Source organism: Juglans regia, chromosome 1 (genome assembly GCF_001411555.2).
Source record: "Juglans regia cultivar Chandler chromosome 1, Walnut 2.0, whole genome shotgun sequence".
NCBI lineage: Eukaryota > Viridiplantae > Streptophyta > Magnoliopsida > Fagales > Juglandaceae > Juglans > Juglans regia.
The window spans coordinates 37,286,493-37,303,066 of NC_049901.1; the positions used below are offsets into that span (position 1 = coordinate 37,286,493).

General features: G+C 41.8%; 2 protein-coding genes across 2 annotated transcripts in view; both read right to left on the reverse strand.

The window, feature by feature from the left end:
* LOC109009972 (deoxyhypusine synthase) overlaps window positions 1-16,574 on the reverse strand; it is an 871,604-nt gene that overhangs the window by 157,885 nt on the left and 697,145 nt on the right. The window lies entirely within an intron of this gene.
* Window positions 1,726-2,270, reverse strand: LOC109009373 (arabinogalactan protein 41-like). The gene is made up of 2 exons (XM_018989835.2): window positions 2,032-2,270; window positions 1,726-1,943 (listed from the first exon to the last, which is right to left on the reverse strand). The coding sequence occupies exons 1-2, from the start codon at window positions 2,150-2,152 to the stop codon at window positions 1,870-1,872; spliced, it is 195 nt and encodes a 64-aa protein (XP_018845380.1). The 5' UTR covers window positions 2,153-2,270; the 3' UTR covers window positions 1,726-1,869.

Sequence of the window (16,574 nt, forward strand, 5' to 3'; positions counted from 1 at the left end):
TTCCACAAACAGACACAACTGCTACTTGCTAGATCAGTGCTTTAATTGACAAAGCACTAGTGTTGGAGCAGAATAAAAAAATTGTGGTACTTCTAACTTATCACCACATGCGATGACGACGAACATTGAGTATGTAAATATTCATTTTTAATGACATGATATTCTATTTCGGGACTACCTAATAAAATTACTTTTTGGTTTTCACATATTCTTAAAAGAATTTTAATTTTGTAAGAAAAACTGAAAATCAATTCAAATCTTCAAATCTGAAAAACCAATACATTATTTCAACCTATTATCCAATTATTATTCAAACACAAAAATCAAAACAGTTTTTACAAAATTCAACAAAACAAAAATTACCCTTAAAAATTAAATTCAAATAACTTTTCAACTCTATATATACTTTAAAATTGTTTTCCAAAAACTATGAAACCAATAAGAACATATATTGGTGTCAAGTATCAGGCGAAAATCTATTATCATCCATTTTCTCATCATCCTCTTATTATCTATTCATCATCTATCTATCAAGTTCCACGGGAACGAAGAGAAAAACAAATTCAACAAGAGATAAGACATAATACCCCAAAAAAAGGTGGTTTGCAAAAAATGTTACTCCTATCAGATTTGTATAAACTGCACATATATATATTTATAGTTGCAAGCCTTGTTGAATTATGTATCCCTTTCTCCTTTTCAGTTTAGTCCCCGAGGGTGTTGTCCGTTGGAACAAAACAAATGGCACACAGGTTGTCAATTTTGTTGGCCTACGAAAGTTGCAAATGCCGACATATCAAAATGGTAACCACGTTGTTTGTTGGGTATTGCTCTTATTCACACAATAAAAGAAGGAAAGGGGGAAGGGTCCTTTAGCACAAAATTTTATTTTTCATATTTTATTTTTTATCATTATCCTCTCAATCTTTTTTAACCTTGAATTAAATTATTGATTCATAAATAAAATATAATAAATACATTTTTAATAATTTAATACTATAATAAAAGAATAAAAATAAAAAATAGTTAATCTACTTAAACTTCTCGTTTGTACAAATCGATATAATTATATTTAAAAAAATTTAAAATTATAATAATAATAATTTTAAAATAATATTTTTTTCTTTTTTTTACCTTCATTCACCGCATACCATTGTTTTTAATTTCAGCTAGACTACCAATTTCAGTCCTACCGGTACTAGATATATACCATCACAAATACCGGTCGTCGGCCTAAACGGCTGTCACCTATTATATTTCGGATATTTCGGCGTGTTTTTTTTTTTTTTTCGTTTTTCAAACTACAAGTTTATTTTTTGACCCCCAATTTAGATTAGACTATTTATAATTTATATGTATGTATGTATTTATATATAATTTATTCATATATAAACTATTATTTTAGAATATAATTGTTATATATATTTATATATATAATTTATTCATATATCGACTATCCCGAAACGGTACACGAAACGGTACCGGTACCGAAATATTTCGTTCCAGTGTCTTGACCGGTACGCCATCCGGTACGGTATTCAAAACATTGCCGCATACGCAATCCCCTACCTCTGTAAATAGAATTTCCCAGAAAAAAAAAAAAAAAAAAATTAGCGAATAACATTATTCTTCGCGCATTCCATGGCATACTTCATATTACATCAAAGAGAGATAGTCTTCCTTTTCTTTAAGGCCACAGACACACGCACAGATGAGAGAGAGAGAGAGAGGGAAAGACGATGCATTCCAGAAAAGGATGGGAGAAAAAGAATATGAAAATGGAAAGAATAGGGGGTCTACATGAGTGGTTATACTTATACAAACATGGAAGAAAAATAAAAAGCAATCCCAAGCATTGAGACTCAGATTTCAATGAATCATATAGGTAAGTAGCAGAGCAAGCACCATCAGCACGTATGCAATTCCTTGGTCAATTGCTACCCCTGCAAAATCACAAACATTTCATCAAATCCAAAAAGAAAAAAACATCACTGCATCACCACCCAAAACAGGGTAAAGAAAAACACAAACCGTCACTCGAAGGAGCAGGGGCTGGTGCCAGGCTCTGGGCATGGATGGAAGGCAAGCCCCCCCATGTTAAAACAATTGCAGAAACAGCCATTGCTATAAACTGAAACCTCAAGATCTCCATTGTAGAGCAACTTTCCTCGATGATGAAAACTTTTCTCTGCCTCCGTGGTTTGAGTTTGGCTTCAGCGTTTTTAAAGAGGAAGAGAGAGAAGAAAGCAATGAGCCTCGAAAGAATCTCCAGAAAGAGAAGGCCAATCCGGCTATGATTAAAATGCTGTTAGATATCTGGGCTTTTAGATACCTACATTTTAAGCCGTTGATTATGCCACGTGTACGGGCACCCCACGCATTATCGAGCTGTATACAGGGAGAGCTCGTCCAATGAAAAAACCACTCATGAGTCATGAGTCATACTACTTACCACGGCCACATTGCATGCATACCATGGCATGATTTGAATGGTGCAATATTCTCAATTATTTTGAATTTTTACGTGCTGTGAGAATATTCAAAAATAAAAAAAGTTTTCAAATATGATTGAGCCGTTGATTTGGGCGGTGACCGTTGGCCTGGTCTTCAACTCAGGAGGGAGTGAGGGACCAAAATTGTCCCCACAACCACAAGTTCCGCGTTGATTAGGTTATGTTTGGCAAGTGGGATGATATATAAAATTTTCAGATTATCTTATTTTATCATTATTATTAAATTTTAAATTTTTATACAAAATATAATAAATTTTAATTCAATTTTTTAAAATTTTAAAATAATAATAATATTAAAAAATAATATTTCAAACTTTTATCAAAAACAAAAAATTCTTATCTCAAAAATAATATTTTTTGACAGCTCGATATGTTTATTCTCTTGAGACCTATTGAAGCAAATGCAAAGAGATAAAAGCATATAAAATATGGCTGTAGATATGACAATATAAGATGCGAAGATATAATTACGTTAGACGAGATTTCTTATATATAGATAAAGAAAAAATCTTCTTCACAACCTACTGTTGGTGGAAGCCCAGCACACCTAACATGCTGGGTTGAAAAAAAAAAAAATTATATAAGATGTGTGGAGAGTGTAATGTACAGTAGGCTGATCTCTAGCATTGTTCGTAGATAAATTTATCATAGGTTTAATTTTAACAATAGATGTGTCTTATCTAATGGGTCCAATTTCATTGTTAAGGACATATTTTACCCCCCGCTTTGGTCTACCGGTCACCTATGAAAATAAAGTTTGGAGGCTCCTGAGTGCTAGAAAACACTTCCAATACCTAAGTTAGTTCTTTACTTTAAAGTGTGTGTGTGAGAATGTGTGTAGTAGTGAGTGAAACTACCCTTAATTGTACTTGTACATAGGCTTTTATACTTCTCTTGTCCGGTGGGGCTCTATTCTCCCCTTGATTGGAGTGTCTGCCCCTATGTTGGACAATGTGCCATCGCATTTAATGTCGCAACCTCTATCAGGATGTCTCGACCCTAACCAAGCCTCTGCATAAGAGAGTGACATCGTGTTGCATTTAATGCAGCACCCCCTGACCAAGATGTGATCTCGATCCGTATCTAATCATTCAATGTGGTATGGCTGGAGATGTGCCCAAGTAGGGGTTGCTCGTCCTTTCCCATGCCAGTTTGGGCCTTCTCCTCGCCATATTTGGAGCCTTTTAATACCAGGCTCTTAGTTCTAATAATCGGAACAAACACAACCCGCCGAGGGATAAATGTGTCCTTCTAGTTGCCCCACAAATTCCCGCCACGTGGGTGTGGTGGGGTTTTCCAATGCCCAAGACCGTTATCAATTATATCAGCGCAGCATGTACCCACGTCTCGGGATTGAGCTTGACGGTTTTGTAGCCACTTCCCTTCGCTTCGCATGGATTGCAGGAATCATCAAAGACATTTATGTTAACTGTACACTTGTCAGACCCCTATTCGGGTTACTTGACCGTTGTCTCCCTTATTTAAACCCACCTCTATCTCCTCTGAATGTCTTCCACCTTCCCTATATTTCACTTTCTTCTCTTGCTTGTCCTTTCACTAGGAGCTTTACTATTTCTTTTCCTCTATTTTTGCTTTCTTTGTTTGTCCTTGATGGCTACCACAAACACGTCTAAGCTCTCTTCGCGGGAATTGCTCTCCCCTTGCTATGGTGGGTCCCCAATGAGACCTGACCTCTTTTTCAGGCAGGGCCTTCCTTGCTACGATGGGCGTGACTGGTCCTCCACCGCCAACTTGACAGAGCTCAGAGCATTGAGGAACACATATGGAGTTCCAGACTCGGTTATCCTAGAGGTCCCAACTCCCAGTCACAAGACCGTTGACTCATAGGTGCTTGTTGAGAAGGTTGCTCTGCACATTAGTGCCTTTTCACACAGACTGAGACTCCCATTTTGTTGCCCCGTTCACGACGTTCTGGATTTTTTGGGCATAGACCTTGCCAGCTACACCCTAACGCATTGAGAATCCTAATGTCGTGTTGCATTTTATGACGCATGGTCATGGAGCCTGCCAATGAGAAATATCCAGATTTGACTGCACGAGAATTTGTGTTTACACATGAGATCCTATCCTTGGGGGGCAATATCTGTAGTTTTGGTTCCAAATACCTTGTCACCGAGTTTGATGGTCGTTACTCTAATGCCAAAAATAGGCAACACAATTTTTTCTTAGTGTCCCGTGAGGGGTAGGAGTTCCCCGACAGTGAAGCCAACAAGCAAGAGTTCCCTATCCAGGCCACATGGGGGATTATTCCTGATGACAAGGTGATCTCCGTGACTCTCTCAAAACGAGAGCAAGCTCGCATTCAACCGGTTTACTCTTGGGTCGACCAACACCTAGAGGATGCATGGACCGATACTCTTTTGACTAGAGTGAACATTCATGGTTCTTAGTGATACCAAACCGATCTCTCATGGTTGGTCATTGCTTTTGAAGGGACCTCGCTGTTTCTAGGGGCAGGAAGAGGTCTTCTGATGCCTTGTCTAGAGGGGGAGAAAAGAGACCTTGCCACCAGGGCGAAGAGGCTCGAAGACCATGGGAAATGCGCGGCTGCTTAGAATCTGGGCAAAGGGCATCCTTCCCATCTATGGAGCACAAACTCTGCCCCCGCTAGGGGCTGTAATCGATCTAAGCCGAATCAAACTTTTGGATTATCGAATCAAGCTAGACTCAAATAACTCGAGTTCAAGTTCGAGCTCGAGCTGAGAGCTCGCCGAGCTGAGCCGAGTTCTAGCTGATCAAACACGAGCTCGAGCCAAGTCGAGTTATTTATTGATCTTTGTTTATACTTTTTAACGAGCCTAAACTGAGTCGAGTTATTACTCAAGTTTTTTTTTTTTTTTTTTTTGTACTCATATATATTTTTTGAATGAATTGAATAATTAAAAATACCAAATTACAAAACAAAATATTAAATCTAATGAAAATTTTACAACTAATATATAAACCTTATATTGAACTATAAAATTATAACATCTTTATGAATACATTTAATATATGGTTATACATTGTAGTAGATAATGAAACTACCAAGTCTTATATACTAACTATTACACATTATAAAATATATACTATAATTAATCACTTAAGTACTTAATTAACTAACATATAATTGTGAACTATATTCAATATATAGGTATAAATGACTAGGTGTAAGTAATTGGGTTACATACTACATATTTAATTATAAAGGTAACTACACTTATGTTATTAAATTTAATATGTATAGAAGCATATATATATATATATATATATATATGTGTGTGTGTGTATAAGGATACTAATATATAGAAATAAATTATATATATTCAATGATTTATGGAAGAGCTCTAATCGAGTCGAGTCGAGCATGAACGAGCAAGCCTTAATCGAGTCTAGTCGAGTTTAATCAAACATGTGTCATTTACTAATCAAGCGAGTTTCTACTTTTTTGATCGAGTTTTTTTTTTTTTTTTTTTTCACGAGTCGAGCTCATTTTGAGTTTAGCCGAGCGAGTATTGGGCGAGCAATCGGATGAACTGGTTCATTTACAACTCTAGCCCCCACCAGTCGCCCCAACCTCGGTTTGAGGGAACTCTCTTGACTCGAACAATTTGGCTTGAAGTTTCCGTTGCCCGATGCTCAGCCCATTTCTTCATCCCTGCATCTCCCTTCTAGCCTGCCTAGTGACCAAGGGCTGACGAGGGCTCTCAAACCAGACCAAAAGGACTTGGAGATGGCATTCTTTGAAGCCATGCACAATTTCAATTCCTGGGGTTTTCCAAGGCTTGAATTCCTCAAAGTGCCTTGAGGATGTAGGTGGCGCCCTTGTTGCTTCGGGTGACATCACATAGTCGAGCGCCTCAACTTCCGAGGAGCCTCCCATAGTCCTTGGTGGTGAGTTGCTAGTTGTGTTAGCCGATTGTAAGGGTCTCTCGCTTGATGAACCCATGGCCCTCAATGAGGACAAGGTCTCGACTCCTTCCATGCATTTCAGTACCTTTATTGTGCAAGGGCTTCTTCTCCCCACAGTCTTAGCGGAGGTATCTTCCCTAGTTCCTCTAGAAGGCGTTGAGGAGCTGGTGGATAACTCGAGTTCTGTCAACCCCGTAGGCGTTGGACCCAATGTTTTAAATACCGTACCGGTCAAGACATTGGAACGAAATATTTCGGTATCGGTACCGTTTCGGGATAGTTGATATATTAATAAATTATATTTATAAATTATATTTATAAATTATATTCCAAAATAACAGTCTATATGTGAATAAATTATATATAAATACATATATATATATAAATTATAAATAGCCTAATCTGAATTGGGGGTAAAAAAAAAAGCTTGAAGTTTAAAAAAATGGAAAAAAAAAAAAAAAACTAAAGGTTGAAATACATGCCGGTACAGGCCGAAATATAGGCTGGTACGACTGGTATTTGGGCCAGTACGAAATATATATGATACCTGTACTGGCACATGGCCGATATGGGAAATACCGATCGGTACGGTACGAGATTAAAAACAATGGTTGGACCTTCGTCCCGACTAAGTGTAGGGCAGGCCGATGATCTTAGGCCTAAAGGAGCTTTGGCGTCGCTGCCACTTCACTTACCTCGACCACTTTCCCATGGACCACTCTACAGGTCTAGTCCTTTCAGATCTCGCCACTACCAATCTTGTATTGAAAAAGCCAAGGGTCAAGTTTGTGCATGGGGTGGCCAACAAGGAATTTCTCTCTCTGGTAAGTCTTTCTGCCATTTCTCATTGCGTTCTTATACCTTATTATTTCACTATCGCTAATCAGTTGGCTTTGGATCTAGGTGAGTCCAGGGAAGAAGTGTCCCAGAAGTGCCTCGGTGTCGAAGCCTTGACATAAAAGCAGAATCTAGAGCGAATTCAGGGATCCTGTCTGGACAAGGAGCTAGAGGCAGTCTAGCAATGCTACCTCGACTATGTCGTCTCCCTGTCGAAAGCCAAGGATACTCGATTGGATATGGGCATGGAGCTCAATCATGTCAAGGTTGAGAGAGAGGAGTTGGAGTTCCGGCACATAGTGCTCTTGAGGGACAAGGCTATCGTGGATACCAAGTACATCGTAAATAAGAAAAGGGTGAGGTCGCATAAGTGGTGTGTAAAGGAACTAGAGTTTGTTTTTACTTCACCAAAGTGGATCTTGCCAGGCTCTCCCCACAGTTCACAACGGCCAAGAGGGTCTGTAACCAAGCCTGTGGCTGTGGGAAAGTTTTAGGCCTGAAGAAAATACGAATGTACTTACTGTCGAACCCCCAAATCAAGCTGAGGACCCAAGGCTTAGAGATATTGGAACCTAATATGGAGGCTCTCCAGTTCCTCGACTCCTTGGGGAGGGACCTGATGCCCGACACCTTCCTTTAGTCTGCTGCCCAAACTGAGAAATAAGAAACTCTTTTTTTTTTTTTTTTTTTAACAATACATGCATTGTACATAAGTGTCTCGACTCCCTTTGCTTTAAGTGATATGCATTTGTTTCCGACACCCACTTAATGCATCTGTCGATGTCTCTTTGATTTTGAAAGAAAAGGCTATTGGTCGTTGAATGGGTGAGAAAACACTTTGGTTTAAGTTCCAAGCGGGATATAGGCTTGACTGTGTTTGGTGGCAAGGAGAGATGGAACACGTAGAAGATGTGTTCCCTCCTATGTTCGTTTGGTGCGAGTGCGGAGCATCAACTTAGATAACCATATGAGATATGTGCTCGACCGTGCTGGGTATCAAGTTGAGATGGAATACTTAGGAGATGTGTTCCCTCCTCTATTCACTCGGTGTAAGCGCGGAGCATCAGCTTAGATAACAAGACTGGAGATGTGCTAGACCATACTGGGTGGCGAGGAGAGATGGGACACCTAGGAGAGATGTTTCCTCCTTTGTTCACCTGGTGCGAGCGCAGAACATTAGCTTAGATAACTAGGCGAGATATGTGTTGGACTATGCTGGGTAGCGAAGAGGAACGAGACACTTAGGAGAGGTGTTCCCTCTTTTCTTTGCCGGGTGTGAGCGCAGAGCACCGACTTAGATAACTAGGTGGGAGATGTGCTTGACCGTGCTAGGTGGTGAGGAGAATTTGAGACATTTAGGATAAGTGTTCCCTCATTTGTTTGCCAGGGGCGAGCGTAAAGCATCGACTTAAACAACCAGCTGGGAGATGTGCTCGTCTACGCTAGTTGGCTCCCACAAAGTTTGTGTAGTAGCAGGCATTCAACAGCAAGAAATGAAACGCAAAGGAAAGTCGTGAAATGTAAAGAAATTCTATTGAATTTACGAGATGTTTTTACATGAGAGCAAAGACATTTCTCAACTTGTTGCCGCCCTTTTCCCTTCGGCCTTTTCAGTCGGCGAGCACTCCCTTTCCTTTGAGTTGTAGTTCTTGGCCTCGCCAATGAATTCAGGTGGCAGGGGAACTCGCTTTTCAACCCCTATCACGCGCACTTCCTTTTCTCCCCCTTTTAATTCCTACATGTAGCATTCTCTTAGCACCACTTGCTCGTCGTGCACTTCGCCTACACTATTTTTGTTGGAAAATTCATTTTCAGGTGGTATGTAGAGGTTAAAACCTTCAGACTATTCAACATGGGCTGATCGATGATCGCATTGTACAAGGAGGGGTTCTTGACCACAAAAAAGTCCATCATTGTGGTAGTCGTGTGCATCCCAAATTCGACCGTTACGGATAAGTTATGGAAGCCAAGGGCTGTACTGTTTCCCTCGAAAATCCCTTCAACTGGGATGGTGATGGGCGCAGTCGATTTTGATACAGCTTGCTCCTGGAAAAGGTGTCATTGTCTTTCTTCTTCTCATACGACCCTTCTTGGTTTTTGACTCTTTCTTGAGAGTGCCCCACCTACAACCTTTTTGTTCCTTTCTCTGACCGCTCTACCTTAGACCTCCTCGGGGAGATTAAAGCTCAAAGGGTGTCCTCAACATAGGCAAAACTTTTGTCCGGTCCATGAACTCTAGCAGCGTTGTAGGGGTCCTCCTAGCCAGTTGGACTATGAACGAGCTCTAGGGCTAGATGCCACCCAAAAGCGCTGTCAACGTGATCTTCTTGTTAACGTCGTGTTTCGCACACCTTTGGGTTAGGCTCCGACAACTCAGGTCTTCCGAAATGGGCTTACAAAAGATTGGAGAGAAGGTAACTGGGAGAGGGCGGCCTCAGGGCCAGGGAGTCTCTGATGCCAAAGTTAGTAAATATTCCTGGAAGTTTGTGAATAAGTGAAAGAGTCTAGGGATCAGAGAGCTTTCTCGTACATGGATCTTGCTATTTATACCTTGGGTTGGGGGGTGGTGAATATCGTCTTTGTCTCCACAGAGTTCGTGCCTCCTCTGTTATTTCTGTTGTTAGGGTCCTTTAATGCGACGTGGCTTTGCGACAGCACCATAAATGTGGTGTATAGCTCAGCAGTGGCGTCATAAATGTAGCGTGGTTTCCTGGCTTTGCCTTCATCTCTTGTGAGTCGTAGATAGTCTGATATCGATGGATCGAGGTCCTTCTGCATTTCCCGTTGTGCTCTGTGCAAGTCTCTAGGTTCTGACCGTGGATGTGGGTTGTCAGGCTGACCTGTCTTATCAGTTACTCGACTCCTTTTCCTAGTAGATGCTTTGCCCCAACGCAGTTTTGGTGGGCCTTGAGCTGGGTATTGGGCAGAGGCCCAGTGGGCTTTGTGAAGTGGGGAAAATCCCCTTACACTTCTCATCCTAGTCATCCATCGTGAGACGCTCCTTGTTGAACCGGGAGAGATAAGATTTCAAGCTCTTATCTTCTGTTGACCATGAATTGAGTAATGAGCTGCCTGCCCAACTTCTTGAAACTGTTGATGGTCAAGTGCTACAAAGCTCCAAACAAGCCCCTCATCAAGCATCAGAAGAAAGCTCGATACTTAATTTCCCTAGGAAGCCGTGGAGCGTCATTTGGGCCCTAAACGATTCGAGATGCTCAACCAGGTATTTATATTTGTCGTACATCTTGATCTGTGGAATTGGTCAACCGAGGATGATGCTTCTATCTTCTTGGTCATCTCTTCGAACATGCCCATGAGGCTATGCAGCTCAAGGTGCATCTTATTTTTTTCTTCTTTGCCAAAGGCAACCCCTCTTGCACTGAATAGCTCCACTTCAATTCGCTCATTCTGGCTCGTGCCAACACCTTCCTCTAATCTCGTGTTCCTCTGTTTTAGGGTCTTGTTCTCTCACTGGAGATTTTCCATTTCTGATGGCATCTTTTTCCTTCGTTCTTCCATTTCTTCGAACCTTCCCTCAATGTTCGTCAAGGTAACTTCTTGCTCATGGGTTGCTTGGGACCGGGTTGCGGGAGGCATATGAAAGGCACGTTACCTTTACTTAAAGATCCCACAAACAGCGTCATCTGTTAAGGATGAGTTTTGCACCCGCCTTGGTCCACCGGTCACTTGAGTCAAGAAAGCTTGAGGGGCCCGGAGTGCCAAAAAGTACCTTCAATGCCTAAGTCAGTTGTAGCTTTAAAGTCTGTGTGTATGTGTGTGTGTGTGTGTGTGAGAGAGAGAGAGAGAGGTATTAGTGAGTGAATCTACCCTTAATTGTACTTGTACCAAGGCTTTTATACTTTCCTTGTCCGGTGGAGCTTTGTTCTCCCCGTACCCGTGCCATCGCATTTAATGCAGCAACCTCTGTTAGGATGTTTTGACCTGTGCCAAGCCTTTGTTTCTTGGGGCGACGTCCTGTTGCATTTAATGCAGTACTTAGTGTCAGGGGCTCTCGACCCATTTCAAGCCTCTGTATCTGAGAGTGGCATCGTGTCGCATTCAATGCGGCACTCCTGTCAAATATGTGATCTCGACCCATATATAATCATTTAATGTGGTGTGGCTGGAGACGTGCCCAAGTGGGGACTGTTTTGTCATTTCCCATGCCAGCCTGGCCTTCTCATTGCCATACGTGGAGCCTTTTAATATTGGGTTCTTAATTCTGATAATCGGACCATGCAGGGATGAATGTGTCTTTCCATTCATCATACCTAATATAAAAAGAAAATCACAAATGCATCCTAGAGGTTTCGAATGTGACGATAATAAAATAAAGTGATGCATGTGGTAAAAGAAATTCGAGTAGCTCAACATCTTCTCAATTGTGAGAGAGAGAAACAAAATAGTAAGAAAAATGGTACTACGCAATCCAAAAAATCAAATGAACCGAAAATAATTGTGCAAGGCATATTTCATCCGTTCATCTCTCTTCCACTTGTAATCTTCAAAATATACTTTATTGAGGCATCTCAGCAAAAGGAACCTGCACCTCATAGCACTGCACGCAGACCTACAACAAAAGCAGCTAATGATATGAAAGTTCCAGAAGATATTCCCACAACAGAATAAATATTCTTTAGCCACCTATCACTGTATCTCTTGCACAGCTTTATTGTTTGTTATACGATACTCTTTATAAATAGCACAGTAGCATGTACACAAAGAGATATGAAAAAGAAGAGGATGAATTTATTCTGAGCAACATTGTTGTCTGTATTGAGTAGAGCTTTTTCTCAAACATCTCACATGCAAAACATTCCTCTCAATTCTCAACATGGTATCTAGAGCCTAGGACTCGCGTCTTCTTCTTTCCATGGCCTCTCCCAAAAAGGATTCTCCCTCCCACCCTCCCACTTCTCTTCTTACTTCCGCCTCACATTTGGTGACCATTAAACTCACTATCCAGAATTTCCTTCTATGGAAGGCACAAATTGTGCCCTTCCTCAAAGGCCACCAACTCTTCGGCTATGTTGATGGTACCATTCCCTCTCCCGCTGCCTTCATTGATGGTAACCCGAATCCAGCATATACACAATGGGTACTTCAAGACCAACTCATAATCTCAGCTCTTAATTCATCCCTCTCTGATTTGGTTCTTGCCCAAGTTCTAGATTGTCAAACTTCCCATGAAATCTGGACAACTCTTCAAAACACATTCCAAGCTCAATCATCTGCTCATACAATGCACACTCAATACCAGCTTGCTACCCTAAAAAAAGGGTCTGAATCCATCACTGAGTATTACAATAAAGCTAAAACTCTTGTCTCCTCTCTCAGTGCAGCAGGACACACTCTTTCCGATCAAGAATTTACTGTCTACCTCCTTGCGGGACTTGGGACTGACTATGAGTCCCTTGTTACCTCCCTCACCACCCGTCCTGATCCCCTTTCCCCTCATCAGATCTATAGCTACCTACTCAACCATGAATCTCGCCTCTCTCATCAAACACAAACATTGCTCTCAGGTTCTCCCTTTTCTGCAAATACAACAGTCACTAGTTCATCCTCTTTACTTGGAACTCCAAACCGTGGTCGTACCAATGGCATTCGCGGGCGTGGTAACTTCTCTCGCGGTCGTGGCCGTCACTTTCCAGGCTCTAGCCGTGGCAACTCACATCCCAATTTTTTCCAAACCAGAAATGAGTCTTGCCCTACTTGTCAACTCTGCTATAAGTTAGGCCACACTGCCATGACATGCTACCACCGTTTTAATCACTCTTACCAGTCCCCCCCCCCCCCAACCCTCCCTAACTGCAAATATTTCTCAAATCTCCCCCTCGCCCTCACATGTTTCTCATTGGTTTCCCGACACAGCGGCGACCAATCATTTTACCCCTGACCTTTCTTCTTTCAACCTTGACTCTGTCTCATACAATGGGTCCGACCAAGTCAACATCGGTGATGGGTCTTCACTTCTGATTCAGCATGTTGGCTCGGCTCAACTTCCATCTCCTTCTGGCATATTTCTTTTACACAATCTTCTTCATGTCCCTTTGATCTCTTGGAACCTTCTCTCTGTTAGGCAATTTTGTATTGATAATAAGGTTTTCTTTGAATTTCACTCTGATTTTTTTTGTGTGAAGGATTTGCATACGAAAGTGGAGCTTCTTCGGGGTCCCGTTGAGAATGGTCTTTACGTTCTACCATCGCAACCCAACACCTCTTTGACCGATCCAGTCTCTTCCTCTCCATCGCTTCTGCAAGCTTACATTGGCACTCGCACATCCGCAAATCTCTGGCACCATCGTCTAGGACATCCCTCTCCTCGCACAACTCGACTCACTCTCCAGAAGTTCCAACTTCCCACCACGGCAAGCCATCACCTCCCCTTCCACTCAGCTTGTTCCAAGGCAAAGGCCCACGCCCTTCCCCATCCTCCCTCGCCCTCTCGGTCCAGTGGGCCTTTTCAACTTGTTTTCCTAGATGTATGGCGTCCAGCCCCTGTTTTGTCTACAAAAAGTTATCGTTATTATCTTTCTATAATAGATGATTTCTCCAAGTATCTTTGGTGTTTTCCCATACCTTTAAAATATGATGTCTCATCTATTGTAATTGCATTCCTTCAATATGTGCGTAATTTCTTTTCTCTAAATATCCTCTCCATACAAACTAATGGTGGAGGAGAGTTTCAACCTCTTCGGACTATTTTCCAAAAACATGGCATCACTCAACGTATCACTAGTCCACATTCTCATCAACAAAATGGGACCATTGAACATCGCTATAGACACATTGTTGAAACTGGCTTGTCCTTACATGCTCATGCTTCCATGCCACAAAAATATTGGGCTGAATCTTTTCAAACTGCCACTTACCTTATTAATCGACTTAGTACCTCGGTTCTCAAAAATAAATCACCCTTTGAAATTTTAATGGGTCATTCTCCTGATTATCTTTTTTTGCGTGTTTTTGGGTCGGCTTGTTGGCCAAATTTACGACCATATAATCACCACAAACTTGATTTTAGGTCCCAACAATGTGTTTTCATAGGCTACAGCTCAGACCATAAAGCCTATCAGTGTCTTCATCTTCCTTCGGGCCGACCGTATGTTTCTCGTGATGCGGTCTTCAATGAGCAGGCCTTTCCCTTTGCATCTAAGCCCGACAGTTCACTTCCATCTCAAATTCATGCCTCTGTCCCTATACCTCCCAGACTTCCCTTACTCACTCAATCATCCGGCCCATTTCGGTCCAGCCCACCTAGTTCCCCTCAGCCCATACGTTCCTCTCCTTCTCAAACAAACCCTAACTCTCCTCCTTCTTCAGCTGCCGCCTCTCCCTCTCTAGAAATATCTCCACGAAACCCCTCTATCTCTGCATTGCCGTCCTTACCTATTCCTCATTCTCATTCTCATTCTTAGCTGCACCACTCCATGACAACCCGATCCCACACCAATACACTTCGCCCGCTCATCCGCACCGATGGCACAATTCCATGGCCTTCGAAAAACCCCTCTGCCTCCCTCACTACCTCTCTCTGTTTCCATCAAATCTCTTCCTCTCCTATCCCAGAGGAACCCATGTCCTTCTCTGAAGCCACCAAATATCCCGAATGGCGCTTGGCCATGGCTGAGGAATTTCGAGCTTTACTACAAAATCAAACATGGGAACTTGTCCCCTCCAGTCCTAGCCTCAATATATTGGGCTCAAAATGGGTGTTGAAGACCAAGAGGCGTGCAGATGGAACCCTTGAACGGCGTAAAGCACGTCTTGTGGCCAAGGGCTTCCATCAAAAGCCCGGTCTCGACTACCCTGAGACCTATAGCCCTGTGGTCAAACCCGTGACTGTGAGACTCCTCTTGTCCATTGTCGTGACTTCCAATTGGCCCCTTCACCAGCTCGATGTGCAGAATGCATTCTTGCACGGTGACCTCAAGGAAGTAGTGTTCATGAAACAACCACCTGGTTTTGCTCATCCGGATTACCCGTCTCATGTGTGTAAGCTAAAAAAATCTCTGTATGGATTGAAACAAGCCCCTCGGGCTTGGTTTGCAAAACTCAGTGACAAACTAATTTCTCTTGGTTTTGTTGCTTCTCAATTTGACTCATCCTTATTTATTTTAAATACCTCATCTGATTGCATTTATGTTCTTGTATATGTTGATGACTTGATTGTTACTGGATCTAACCAGAGGATTATCTCAGATTTTATTTCCTCATTAAGCTTGCATTTTCTTGTTAAAGACCTAGGAATGCTTCATTACTTCCTTGGCATTGAAGTCACTAGGAGTTCATCAAGTCTCTTTCTTTCTCAATCTAAATATATTAATGATCTGCTTCAGAGAACTCGGATGCATAATTCCAAACCAGTGAATACCCCTATGTGTTCTTCTGCCAAGTTAACTTTACTCGATGGATGCACTTTTGATGATCTGCAACTTTATCAGAGTGTGGTTGGCAGTTTAAAATACTTGGCTTTTACACGTCCTGATATTTCTTTTGCTATAAATAGAGTCTATCAATTTATGCACTGCCCTAGAATTCCTCACTGGCAGGCAGTAAAGAGAATTCTTCGGTATCTTAATCACACTCCATCTCTTGGTCTGCATTTTTCTCCTTCCTCCTCCTTCAAACTCTCAGCCTACTCTGATGCTGACTGGGCCGGGTGCCCAGATGACAGGAATTCAACTGGTGGATTTTCTATTTATTTTGGTCCTCATCTTGTGTCTTGGGGTTCAAAAAAACAGGCTACCATTGCTCGGTCTTCTACTGAAGCCGATTACAAATCAGTGGCTAACACGGCCTGTGAAGTTCTATGGATCCAGTCCTTACTCAAAGAACTTGGTGTTTTTCTAATGCATCCTCCTACTTTGTTGTGTGATAATCTAGGAGCTACATACTTATCAGTGAATCCTATACCGCACTCTCGCACAAAACATGTGGAGCTCGATTATTACTTTGTCCGTGAGCGGGTTGCAGCTAAAATGCTTCAAGTGTCCTTCATCTCCAGTAAAGAGCAGATAGCTGACATCTTCATAAAGCCATTATCAGCTGCAAAGTTCATTCAGTTACGATCAAGCCTTACTATGGCAATTGTACCGCTTGGATCGTGGGGTATTGAGGCATCTCAGCAAAAGGAACCTGCACCTCATAACACTGCACGCAGACCTACAACAGAAGCAGCTAATGATACGAAAGTTCCAGAAGATATTCCCACAACAGAATAAATATTCTTTAGCCACCTGTCACTGTATCTCTTGCATAGCTTTATTTTTTGTTATACGATACTCTCTATAAATAGCATAGTAGCAT